At 42.4% G+C, this 12,913-nt stretch overlaps 1 protein-coding gene across 5 annotated transcripts in view; it reads right to left on the bottom strand.

Moving 5' to 3' along the window:
• The window catches only part of CCAR1 (cell division cycle and apoptosis regulator 1), a 27,886-nt gene extending 14,993 nt beyond the window's left edge, over window positions 1–12,893 (bottom strand). For 3 of the 5 annotated variants that reach the window (XM_021400559.1, XM_021400563.1, XM_021400564.1), the window contains exons 1-11: window positions 12,765–12,893; window positions 12,054–12,170; window positions 6,557–6,729; window positions 5,952–5,996; window positions 5,261–5,293; window positions 4,115–4,308; window positions 3,500–3,614; window positions 3,225–3,417; window positions 1,892–2,024; window positions 1,386–1,547; window positions 892–1,117 (exon numbers count right to left, since the gene is read on the bottom strand). In XM_021400559.1, the coding sequence (XP_021256234.1) occupies window positions 892–1,117; window positions 1,386–1,547; window positions 1,892–2,024; window positions 3,225–3,417; window positions 3,500–3,614; window positions 4,115–4,308; window positions 5,261–5,293; window positions 5,952–5,996; window positions 6,557–6,729; window positions 12,054–12,126 (1,347 nt within the window). In that variant the 5' untranslated portion in view covers window positions 12,127–12,170; window positions 12,765–12,893. The remainder of the gene's footprint in view (window positions 1–891; window positions 1,118–1,385; window positions 1,548–1,891; window positions 2,025–3,224; window positions 3,418–3,499; window positions 3,615–4,114; window positions 4,309–5,260; window positions 5,294–5,951; window positions 5,997–6,556; window positions 6,730–12,053; window positions 12,171–12,764) is intronic. The other 2 variants (XM_021400560.1, XM_021400562.1) reach the window with 2 other exon arrangements.

Here is a 12,913-nt window from a genome sequence, read left to right as displayed (position 1 = left end):
CATACATACCTATGCTTTTCTTAACAGCGCAAAAATCAGAATAAAGAAAATAGAAATTGCAGAACTTGACCTTAAAATGTCTGCCAAAGACCTCTCTCTGTCCCTCACTATTCCATATGCACGCAATGTGATTTAAAAAAAAAAAAAAACAACTGAAAGCATACAAAGCAACAAGCAAACTGCTGCTCTGCTTCCCACTACTACTATACGCCAAATAGCCTATATTGAGAAGTACACTGAGTATATTTCTGGTTTATGTATTGGACTTCTTCCATTTTATTACAATCCCAGAGAGCTGGTTGACATCTATCTGCATCTTCTTAGCATCCCATTGGCCCTGTCAAATCTAACAAGCTTCCTTAATAACCTAAATAGATTAATATTATTAAACCAAATGCTATTTTCTCATTTAAAGATTGTACTGTAAAGCTCAACTTTCTGAAAGAGTTGCATCAATAGAATGAAAAAACATTACACCTGATATTTTTTTGCAGTCAGATTAGTAAGCCTTTGAAAAATACAGTTTTGTTTCTAAATCCAATTGATGTAGAAATCACAGACTTATTTTAATCGAAGAGCTATCAAATGGAAGGGTTTTAGGAACAGTTGAGAAAAAAAATTGCCTAAGAGATACATTCAGAGATCCTGCAACTTTCTTTCCTGAGTGCAGAGAATACGAAAGTATCTCAGCAAAAAATTCAGGACAGCTCTAGTAACAGAAAAACAATTAAATTTCCATCACTATTCTTCAATCTGCTAGCCATCTACTAAAGGGTTTAAAATACTGTATTTTGCTCAAATAAAAAAGATCAGTTCAGTTATATTCATTTTTTCCCCTATTGGCAAAAAAAAAATGTAAGGAGTAGTTGTAATACTGGAAACTGTACAAACCTTAGCACTGTACAGATGATCAGCATCAGGTGGATCAAGGACAGCAGCATTTTTGTCTATAGGGTCTACTTCTCTATGCATTACATAGAAGTTACAGTAGTTTCCCAGTTGAAATGGTCTAGACATTGGGAAAGCATCCACCCACGTAAACTGAGCATCAAAGAAATCACTTGGGATATACAAGTTCTGGTAACGCCTCCTCAGCTCCATCATATCACAGCTGCGGCTGAAACAAACAACAGTATTTGAAAGGTACAGCAGTAAAAAGCATAAGAAAAGCACATAATTAAGAACTATGAATATACTTCTTAAAATTGGAGACATCTGTTGAACATTATAATACTCCACGTATGCACTTGCACGTGTCAATTTAGAGAGTAATATATTTAACGTGTCATGTATTAAAAGCAACTGTTAAACAAACATTCCTCAAATAAAGGTGTCCACAAAAAAAAGAGAGCTCTTGAAGTAAAAATCTGGTTTTATGAACATACCAGTCCAATGAAAACTTAGAAAACTGAACTGTGTAACGAGGAACAACACGTCGCGGCCTTCGAGGCGACCTCTCCCTCTCTCGCCGAGGCGATCTCTCTCTGGAGCGTTTTCTCTGGGGTGATCTTTCCCGAGATCTACGTCTCTCCCGATCTCTTTCACGGCTTTAAAAAAATATGCACACAAGATAGCAACATGCAATGCACTTATCTAACACAAAAAGCTTTCTGCCACAATTGAAGCTAGACTTCTCAGGGATGACTCACAAAAGGGAAAGGAGAAATTCCTCATAGAATTTCAGCAAATTCTTTACAATAGAGACTGATAATGCAATTTTTCATTTCAAACAGATAAGAATTCTTCAATGAGTTCCATTTAACTAATGTTACCAGTTATCTAATGGTAAAAACAGTTATGCATATCACTGACCCAGTCTAGAGCAAGCAGCTCAGCTTTATTAGACTACATTATATTGAAAGCACTCTATGAAGATCTGTCAGCAGCGTACCTCCTGTCATCTTTTCGGTTTGGCATGGGATCTCCTCCTCTGTCATTCCTCCCAGAAAATCTGGATGGTGGGTCTAATCTTCGAGCTGGCTGGGGCTGTGAAACTAGACGGACAGGGGGCTGTAACAAACCACCTGGAACAAAAACATACATAATCAACACATAGTAGAGGACAACTGCGTAAGTCCCTAAAAACACTGCCACTTTACTGTTGTTTTCCTCATGTACGTGTATGTTCTCTAAAATATCTCTAGAGTCAAACTGACCTATTGATTATTATCATCCTCCCCAAGAAACTCAAGAGACCTTTGCTCTTCTTCACTGATACAAATTCAGCCTCTAGGATTTATTTCATGAAGCAAAATTGCTTTCAAAGCATTTTTTTAAATACAGAAGTTAATAGAAATCCAAGCATATAGTAGTTACCCTAGTAAATACCTAAATCTTCTCTTGGAAAAGATTTTAAGATGGATATACCACATACTCAAAGAACTAAAGAAAACCTACAACTTATTTATGATGCTATTCATAGGTAAAAACAATTAACTTCTTGTAAAAACTGCTCTTATATCAACTGATTATCCTGGAGTATCAATTCCCCAACATATAATTCTGCTGGCTCAAGACAGTACACACTTAACTGATTGTAAATAGAGCAAATAAACACTGATGAACAACTAGGACCAATTACACTGTTTTGTATAAATGCTTATTACAGTTCTGCTTAGATTAGCAGAACTGTTCTCTCCTTGCTTTTCTCGTGAGTAGGAAGTCAGTATCTTGATTGTGTCTTATTATCAATTCTATTACCGACTTGCCAGCCACCCAAAGACCACAACAGTCTTTGTTTCATATTTACCATATTCAGCAATATTTATTCTCATAAATGTCAGTTTGGCTGACTGAAATGAATAAAACACTAAAATGGAAATAACAGTTTTACGAACACCATTATACGCAAAACCTGACTTTGCTGAACATTCCAAATGATGCTGAAGAACTACAACACTACCACTATCTTCAACTCTCCCCACTGTCTGCAAAAGTGTCAGAATAAAAACTACACCCAATTTGCCTTCAGATTATGAAATCTTATTAGGAATGACAAGAGTCCATAGGAACATCCAGGTGACTCTTGAGCTAGTAGGGGAGGCAACGTGCCTTGCATATAGTTGCAGGAAATGCACATTCTAACTGAAAAATAAGGATCCTGCTGCCCTTCAGCAGGATTCTTTCCACATTACTTCACCTGTTACTTCAGACTTCTCACTGACAGAAAAAAACACACTAAGCACAGTAAGGACTAGATCAAGCTTAGCACACTGAAGGAGCACCTTTCTGCTGTGGCTGCTGCAGTAATGGCTGAGGCTGCGTCTGAAGCAGAGGTGTGATTGAAGCTGCCGATATCTGTGCCTGCAGCAACGACTGTGGCTGCGGCTGTGCCTGAACACCAAACGCTGTCTGCTGCGCAATGGGCTGAAGAACTGCCGGAGGAGTCTTGAGTAATGGCTGAGCCTGCGTCTGGTTCTAATAGCAGAAAAGAAAATGAGTTGTGAAGGTGCTTAAACCAGAAGCAGTCAGTAGAAGACACACTGGGTAATCTCCCTACCTGATTTGGAAGCGTCTGGATCCTTTGTGCATTCCATTTGAACGGCATATTAGGATTATAAGTAGCTTCTACTAAAACTCTATCGCCCACCTGAGGTGTCTTTCCTTTAACAGCACTGCAAATATTGCAATAAATGTATTGTGAGTCTTATTTAGCTACAAAAACTATTTTTACATTTGTAAGTTATGTTTAAAGTTGGGAAAAGCAGATAAAGTTCATAAAGGAAGAGCATGTACCTTCAGTTTGGAGTACGCAAAGGAATTTAACACCTGTCTTTGGCTCTAACACAAGTTCCTCAACTATACTGAAGTAAGACAGGCAGATAGCAAAATATATGTTTTTAATCACCCACAAATTCTGCAGTTCCATATTATAAGGAGCTTACTACCTTCTGCATCTCTTAACTTTGTATTTTGCATTAAGAAAACTTAAAAATTCACATAAGGAACTCATATCTACTACCTATCAATTCAGCATCTGACTCAGTGCTGACTGAGATAAGCTAACTGCAGACACCACGAGTGGAATCACTGAATTATAATGCAGTAAAAAATTTTTTTTTAATCTAGCAAGGGCACCGCAGAACATATCAGTAGACAAGTGTTTACACCTTACCTAAGTTGAAAAAAGACATCTTCATCCACAAAACCAAATGTATCATGTAGTTTAGTAACTACCCCAGTGAAGACACGCTGCTTTTGTGGTTGTGTTTGCTGCTGACTTGAGCGGGGCGCTGGGTAAGAAACAGTTATCTGGGCTGCTGGTTGAGGAGTAGATAGGCTAAGACTCGTAGGCAGCGCAACAGCTGGCTGTAAGCAAAATAAACAGAACTATGAATCTCATAACCAGAGGATATGTCTACAAGGAACAGTTTTTACCCATTTAGAGAGCTGCTTATGAAATCTCTAAAGCAATTATTCTGAACAGAGATTTTCAGAAGGTGGAAGTCTTTATTTTTTTTTTATTTTCTATTTTTGAAGATGATCTTTTATCTACTTTGAATGAAGTCTGGCTTTATCCTTTTCTTTTAAAAAAGTCAAATTTTCCAAAATTTTAACATTGTCTAGAAAAAAATGAAGACTTCATTATTGTTTACAGGTAACCCAGACAGTGGGTTGGAGAGAGAAATGTTAACTCTGCTAGGAATATACGCCTACAAATCACTCCCCAGTTGTATCCCAACTATATTATTCCAAGTTGGTCAAAGGTTGAAGCTAACAGAGCCCTTCTCTAACTTAACAAATTCAAGTGCTTGTCCTCTTATTAAAACACAGTGGAATACCAAAATTAAGTGAACTACTTTTACCTCATTTTCTTCTAAGTATGTTTATCTTAAGTGAAAACAGGACTAGAACTAATTCAAGTGTTAAAATGGTTGCATGTTCAACCTTCTCAAGCTCAGCAAGATTCTTTGTAGACCTCTAGTGTTCATACTGCAATAAGGTTAGCACAAAGTTAAATTCCTTTTTAAAGGAAAGATTTTCCCTGTTACTGCAAAACAACTAAATACTTGAAGTTCAAACAAACAAAAAAAAGCATTCAACACACATTTCCTTCAAGATGAAGGAAAAGTGGTTGCCATTAAATTTTTGAAACCAAGGCTATGCATATTTTAACATCTGGATAAAATAAACCTGTACTAATAAGATGTCCACTTATATTAGTTCATCTTACAGATTGAAATGCTCAGGAAGTCAGAAATTTGTGCTCTTGCATTATCTGTGTTTGGGGGTGAAGACCAAACAATAAAACCAAACTAACCTGAGTTAAAATGGTCTGCTGAGGTTGCTGCAACTTAAAATAAATAAAGTTATAAATTAATTTTATATGCTTAAGGAAACTGTACAATTTTACCTCCTCTTTACAAGTATGAGTATTTTTTGCTTAATCTGAGTCCCTAATAGTCCTCTGGGGGTTCAGTCATTTAAGCTGTTTGCATATTCATAAAATTGTGTTAATTTGGTTAATCATAATATTGTATAATCCAGATTTATTCAGTAAGCAGACATGTTGTTTCCTCGTAACTCAAAGTTAGCAGGAATATCAAAAAAAGTTTTGGCAGCTAAAGAAGCATAGGCCTGTTAATTCTCATGTCCTCTTAGTCTTTTTCAAAGTCCTGCACATTCAAAGACCATGAAACATGTAAAAGGGAACTTTTTTTGGACAGCATCTTTCCAGCAGTTAAAATACACGGCCCTGATTAGTGCAAAGTTTAGAAGGAATCATGTACTCATGGAATAGCGTATGTTTTATTTTCTTTTTGTGTGAAGGTAGGCAGGCTTCCATTCTGGATACATCTCTCCAAGTTTGTAAACTTCAAGCTCTCTTTCACTACCAAAAACATTACTTTCACAACTTCCCACATGAGGATGTTTTTGTAGACAACTCCTACAATACACACAACCAACGTTATCTCTAAATTTGTGATGTATGCAGTAAGAATCAGACAAACCTGTTGCTGTACACTATAGAGAGTCTGCTGAGGCTGTGAATATTGCTGAAACAGATAAAAGCAAAATATTTCATGAACAAGAAGTATTATTAGGCCCAAAATATCAAATACAATTAACTGCTAGACATGTCTGAGATAAAAACTATTCAAATTTAACAACAGAAGTAGTATCAATATGTACTACTTTTATAACAAATATTCTTCATCTTTAGACTGGATTCTGGCTGGACTTCCTAGCTAAAGCTTCACATTAGCACATACAGTAGAATCTGCATGAAATAATGCAAAATGATATTAAGTTACATATGGTGACTGGAAATATTTGGAACTTGAGATATTGAGCTTAGGCATGGCAGAACTCCTTTTCCCAGACAGCATTCCACAGCAAGTGGTCAGCACCTCCACAGCCAAAATTCCCACCTTCACTGATTCAAACAGCTGTCAACAGCTGCAGGCCTACGATCCTACTTGTTTTTTTTAAGAGGTTTACAAAACAAAGGTAAATATCTCCCCATTTTCTTTTCTTTGACATACTTCTGCTTCACAAAGCCGGTGTTTTATGTTTGTAAGTCCGTAGCAACAACCGCAAATGCTCTGTTCTTTACCTGCTGTAAGGCAGCTGCTGCAGCTGCCGCCTGCTGCTGCAGAGCGGCTGTCTGAGTTAGCTGGTAGTTGGTTGGTGTTTGCGTAGTCAGGCCTGCCGCGGCCAGCGCCGTCTGCTGGGTGTATATTGTAGGAGAGGCTCCAAGCAGCGACGGCTGCTGCACACCAAGAGCAGCTGAAACGAGAACACGCACACCAGCACTAAGAGCAGCTTTAAACAGATTCACTTTCTCACAGTAACTGAGTCAAGCTCCTGAAGTAGATAAATCCACTTAAAAAAAAAACGGGATAAAGGATCCCGCCTCACTACCTCTTTTCCTCAATGTATTTATAAATAGTACACTACAGCAGAGGCACAGAGACTTGAATTTCCTTCTTTCGAGTTGCGTACGACTGCATGGCCGTAATTGTCAGCCCTGTCTCTCGCCTGCTCCCAGCACATACATTCAAGAAAAGATGCGGGGTGTGCTGCAGGCTTTGGATGAGCATGATGAGGATCACCGCTCTGTTCTGTACATCAATTAGCATTTCATTCTGAGGGCGCGAGAAATCCTTACTGTAGCAGCAGCTCTGAGGCTGAGGTTTATAGAATGTGTGCTCTAGCAAATGCACAAGGCTTTGCTTCACTCAGTACTGTCTTTGTCCCAGAGCAAGCTGGATTTCCTAGCTGTGGGGGCTGGTAGAGAGGGAGCAGCTTGTAACAACAGGGAGCTTCATCAATCCTCACGTATAAAGGGAGCAAGCCAAGCTGTCTCCGTCTCCCACTAGCGAGTTTGTGCTGCACAAATCCACACCGTACATTAGGAAAAAAGTAATAATTTTATTGTCACATCAGCTTTTAATTCACTGTAGAATATGAAGTAAATCATAAGCAGCAGCTATCCACGTGGTTTGTTGCTTCAAATGATTAAGTTTTATATAAAGAACTCTTAGGGACAGAAAACACCATAGAACGCAAATCTCAGTAAAGAAATGCAAACCTATCTGGAAACCTGCTCCAGCTACAGCATGAGTTTGTCAAGCAAGTTATGTGTAACTGCGTGATCAAATATCATTTAAGCAAGCTATCAGTCTGGTTCAGATGTTGAAGCAGAACTAAAGAGAAACTCGGTACAGAAGCCCGCTGCCAGTAAAAACAGGTCAGCCAGCCACCTTCAGAACATTCAAAGGGAACAGGGCTCCTTTCCCAAAGCTACTAAAGACACACAATGAAGTTAAGAGCACGTGTACTGTATTCTTCCTGTGGAGTTCATGCTCCACAACGTTTCCACTGACCCCAAGTGACACTGCCACTTCTGACCCATGGATGCACTAAGCCTAGTGCTTAGTGATCAACAGAAAATGCACAGGTGCTGTAATCAACATAACAAATTCTGAATGAGGCAATCCCTTCTGCCACACTATTCTCTGCAGGAAGATAAAAATATTTACAAAACAAGTTGATGGCATTAAGCATCTTACAATTTTGGAATGAAACCTGTAAGAAATCCATAAACAACAGTGAAAATAACAATCGCTGCTGTGATTTATATCAAATATTTAACATAAGTATTCCAGGAAGGAAAACTATTTTAACAGTGAAATCGAGCATTCTACAGTACAGCAAAATTACAGTATTTTCAGTACAATGCGACTTTCCCCCTGGAAAATTCCAACATTCATTTGGTTTCAGAAGCTAAGTAAGCCAAACACGGGGCTCCTCCCACGACAGGCCCTGCACTGCCTCCATCCTCACACCTACCGCTGCTTCTCCTCTGCCAGTTCCAATCACAATGGGAGTTTTTGACCACCCAGAAGCACACTCTCCCCAGTGCTCTATATAACACACCTTAAACAGACACCAAATCTAATCGAAATGCTTTGCTGATGTTATCCTGGGATAACTTCCACTTTTCTTGGCTAATATTACTTTGCTGGCTCATTCAATACAAAAACAAACAAACAAACAAAAAAAACAGAACACACACATTCTTTAACTTCCAAATGCTGAACTGAAATTCCTATTAGCACATGAGTTCACTTAATGCTATTACCTTTGAATCTGTTTGACTATGTTAGCCACTGTCATTCACTCTATAATTCTATTCTAGACCACCCATGGCCAAATCTGAGTCCTAGGCTGCAGCTCAAACACCCTTTTATCTAAAATTTCCGTTGTCACAAACAATTTTTAAGGCAATATTTAACAGTTCCTCTTGCTGCTTCTGAATTCTAGAGGTAAGTGACATAGATTTATGTGTTACAGTAAAGAAGTACTCTGCCTATCCAGGGCTCTGAATACCTCTCAGAATTGACAGCAACTGTGACTTCCCATCGCATGTTTGTCCTTCCCTGACACTTCTCTTAGTCATCTCATGGCTGCCCCCAGCAACAACCAGAAGGCACAACTGTTCTTCACTGTAATGCTTTAGGTCTTGATACAGCAAAGAAGACAATGCTCATCAGCAAGAACCCAGCACAGCCAGGACTTCCCCTGGACTACAGTTCCACGGAAACAGGTTCCAAAAGACAAGGGGATATCTCCATTCTGAAGACAGCACATGCTAAGCACTGTGCCACCAACAAAACATGCTGAGAGAACAGGAAGGCATCTGAGGAATTCACGCATCATCATGAGAGTCAGAAGAACTCAGAACAAGCACTTTGTTTTATCTAGAAATTTTACAGTTTTTAATTTCCTAAGTTTCAAGTTTCTGGAATAGGTACAATCTACACTTCAACTATTCTGAAGCAGCAGAGTAGGGACTTCATTCTGTTTTCAGTTTTGTGATGCACAAAACCATATGACAAGAGCAACAACTTCACCATATGGCATGTCAGTCTCTCCTCACCAGGCATTTACTGGCCTCTGGAATTACCTGTCTTCTAACACTAGAGGCACAGAAAGAAATTAGTAAGTAACCGTCCCAGAACAATCCCAGGAACCCTTCATTACATGGTACTTAACTCCACAACTACCTTAGAGTGATGCACTTTAATAATTAAGTCTCAACTCGTACAGTGACTTCTTCATCAGAAATGGCCAACACACTATCAAAGGCAGCAAGACAAAAAAAATCCTCCTGAAATTATCTTTTTGCAATGATCAAATCAATCTTGCAATATCATCAGTCACCACTTGAGACCAAAGTTCAGGAAAAGCTCCATATGACACTGTCTGCATTATGAAAATCAGTATTTCTTTCCCCAATACATGAGGACCCTGATGCTTTGGAGAAGGAACCTGACGTTTCAATAAAAACAGCTGCAATTTGTAAATATATTTAACACCTTTTACAAAATTTTGGTATTTTTCTTTCAATCTGTTCATGAACATGGAGATTTACACAAGCCAGTCTGCACAACCTCTTGAGCTCAGCTGCAGGTGAGAAGCAGCATGTGCCAGTCAGCAACCCCCATCAGTGGAGCAGCCTGGCTGGCAGGCACGCCTCCATGCTGAATGCTGCAGGAAAGAGGCTGCTCAGCTGCAACTCAGAGCTAAAGTCCTCCAGCTCTCACCATGCCAAGGAGCACATGTTTTTCAGAAAGGTTTCTTGCACTGCCTATTACAAATCAGCACTGCCAATAAAGAAAGCAGGGAACTCTGTGTACATGAGCACTGAAAATGGAGCAGGGTGGCAGTATCCCAGCGACTGGAATCGGTAATAAAGACAAGAATGAAAGAGGATGCAGACATGGCAACTGTGTATTGCAGCAAGAACAGGAAAGGACTGCAGAGAGCAACGTAAGGAGCTAAATGCTTTCAAGTGATCACAAAGGACAGTTGAAACATGGCAGGAAGGTGGCAGAACTGCAATTAAATGTTAGTCTTTAGAGGCTACTATGTTAGCGTCAGGTGCTCCTGGATTAGATGAACAGCTGAAAAACCCTGGAGATTCCCTGTCCTCATTTAGCTGGTGAAACACCTCCCACAGCAACTGATGCTGATGGTCCTATCCCAGTTAAATTCTGCACTTCGTTTAATTGATGGAGACTGAGAAGTAGGCTAACCAAAGGCAGAGTTGCAGGAACAGGACCGAGGATCAGAAGTCAGGCTGTGCCTTCAGTGTCTGTGCTCCACCCACCCCCTCCCCAGGGCCACTTCTGGTCCTTGCCCTGGGAGGTCTGAGATGGCTGCCAGCTTCTGTGCAGCCTTCCCTCCACAGAAGCATGGAGCCAGCCCTCAGGCCTTGTACCCACCTCCCTGCTGCACTGGCTGCCGAGAAGGCCCCAGCCCCAAGGCTGCTGTCCTTCAATTGCTCCAAGGTGGCACCAAGTCAGACACCACAACCAAAGGCAACATCTGTGCAACCCATGCTCGCTATGGCTGCCCTTACCCATTGGTAAGCAATTTCTTAGAGGAGTGGCACCACTTCATGAGGGAAGTGTGAGTTATTCAGAGAAACAAGGGAAACTGCACGCTGCCAGCTGGCAGGGCACAGAAGCAGCAGAGGCTAAGGGCTGCGCAGGGGTAACCTGGGACTGCATACGGATGAGCTTGCAGGTAAAGGAAGCAGTGCCCAAGGGAAAAACTGGAGATGGACTAAGTTAGGGAGAGCAAACAGTCAGGAGAGAGATGTTGCGTGCCTGGACAGACAAGCCAACTTCTGTGAATCACAGGCATGCATCCCCAGCTTGTGCTCAGAACTCAAGCCCCTGACCAAGGAGGGATGGCATGCTGCTTCACATCAAACAGAAGCAGTACTCAAGGGAAAACGGCACAAAAACCAGACAGTTCTTTATCTCAGAGCCTCAAAGTCCCACAGCTTTTTTTAAGCCTTTTCACATCGGACAACCTGTAATATTTAGGAAACAGTTTGTATATAGGAGAAAAAGGCAGCCCTGAAGCTGACCACACAGCAATCTTCACATTCCTTGCTCAAAACCCTTGGCAGTATAAAACAACATGAATATAAAATATAAACAGTTAGGTTTTCAAAAACGCCATGCTGCAATAAAAGAGGATTCTCAGGTAAAGCAAAAAGACACCCTGTTATCAGCAGGGTGAGACCTCTGAGTTCTAGCTTGGCATTAAGTATATATATAGATACATTTGCAAACAGACACACATACACGCAGCAGCTCCCCACCAAGCAGCAAACTTCAGAGACATCTTCACTACAGGAAGCATACCCTCTGTATTAATAAAGATGAATTACTTTGTAAGCACCAATTTAGGCTGCCCTAGAAATGAAACTCTGGCAGCACTTCAAGAACTGCAAAGCATTACCGGGGCTGACATTACTTAACGTGGAGCAGCACGGTTTGATTTACACAACACTAGATATGAATAACTCGATACCTTGTTTACTAACCCTGAGAATCAATAGAAATCCATTTGTGATTTTACTTATCCCCCCTCACAAAAGTAACTGATGTTAAGTCAATATCACCGTCCGTACGGTGTGAGAAGCTCCCGGTGCGAGCCATTTAAACACAACGCTGGTGCCACTCGGGGCTGCATGCCTGCGGGAACCCAGCGGAGATGCTGGGTTCGGGCAGCGCCGTGCAGTCACTGACCTGGCTGGGACACGGCTGTGGCTGTAAACTGCGTGGCCCATGGAGGGTTCTTCTGTCCTCCGAACTGAGCCATGGCGAAAGGCAAAGCTCCCGACGCCTAGCTTCTGGAACTGCAACCTATGAGAACAGAGCGCAACTACAAGCTTTGAAACACACACAAACAAAAAAAAAAAAGAAAGAAAAAAAAAAGAAAAAAAAAAAAAGGCGCTCTGTACCCACCAGCACCCGGCGGGCAGCACGCGGCACCGCGGGAAACACAAACCGCCGCCGGAGGCGCCGCCGCGGGCAGGCCGGGCCGCAAAGCAGAGCAGTGTCGCGCAGCGCTCCCGGGGCCGCGGGCGGGGAAGCGGTGGGCGCGGAGCGGCGGCCCCCACCCGGTGCGGCGCAGCCTCGGGCCGCGGGGAAAGCCCGCCGCCGCTCCTTCGCCACGAGGAGGTTTTTAGCTAAGGCAACGCGAGAAGTACGAAAGAAGAAATGAAACCGACGGCAACAAAACGCCGTCCCGGAACGGCCGGCCCTGCACGCCGGGCCCAGGCCACGGGGCCGCAGCACAGCCCGGGCGGGAAGCGGCCGGCCGGCCGCCCTCCCCAACCCGCTCCTCCTCTTCCTCCCCCGGCCACCGGCGCGGCCCCACGAACCCGCCGCACCCTCGGCTTCCCCCACGGCCCATTCCGAGAAGGCCCCGCGCCCCGGCTCGCCCCGCGCCGATACCTGAGCGCCGCCCGACCGCGGCCATCGCCGGCCCCACCGCGCCGCCCGCACCTCCGCTCGCCCACACTGCGCAGGCGTGCGCACTCCTGCGGGCGGTGCCAAGCGGCGGCGCACGCTGCTGGCGTCACGGCCCCCTCCTGCGCGGGGCG

Source organism: Numida meleagris, chromosome 5 (genome assembly GCF_002078875.1).
Source record: "Numida meleagris isolate 19003 breed g44 Domestic line chromosome 5, NumMel1.0, whole genome shotgun sequence".
NCBI lineage: Eukaryota > Metazoa > Chordata > Aves > Galliformes > Numididae > Numida > Numida meleagris.
This window is presented reverse-complemented; position numbering and strand designations above follow the sequence as displayed.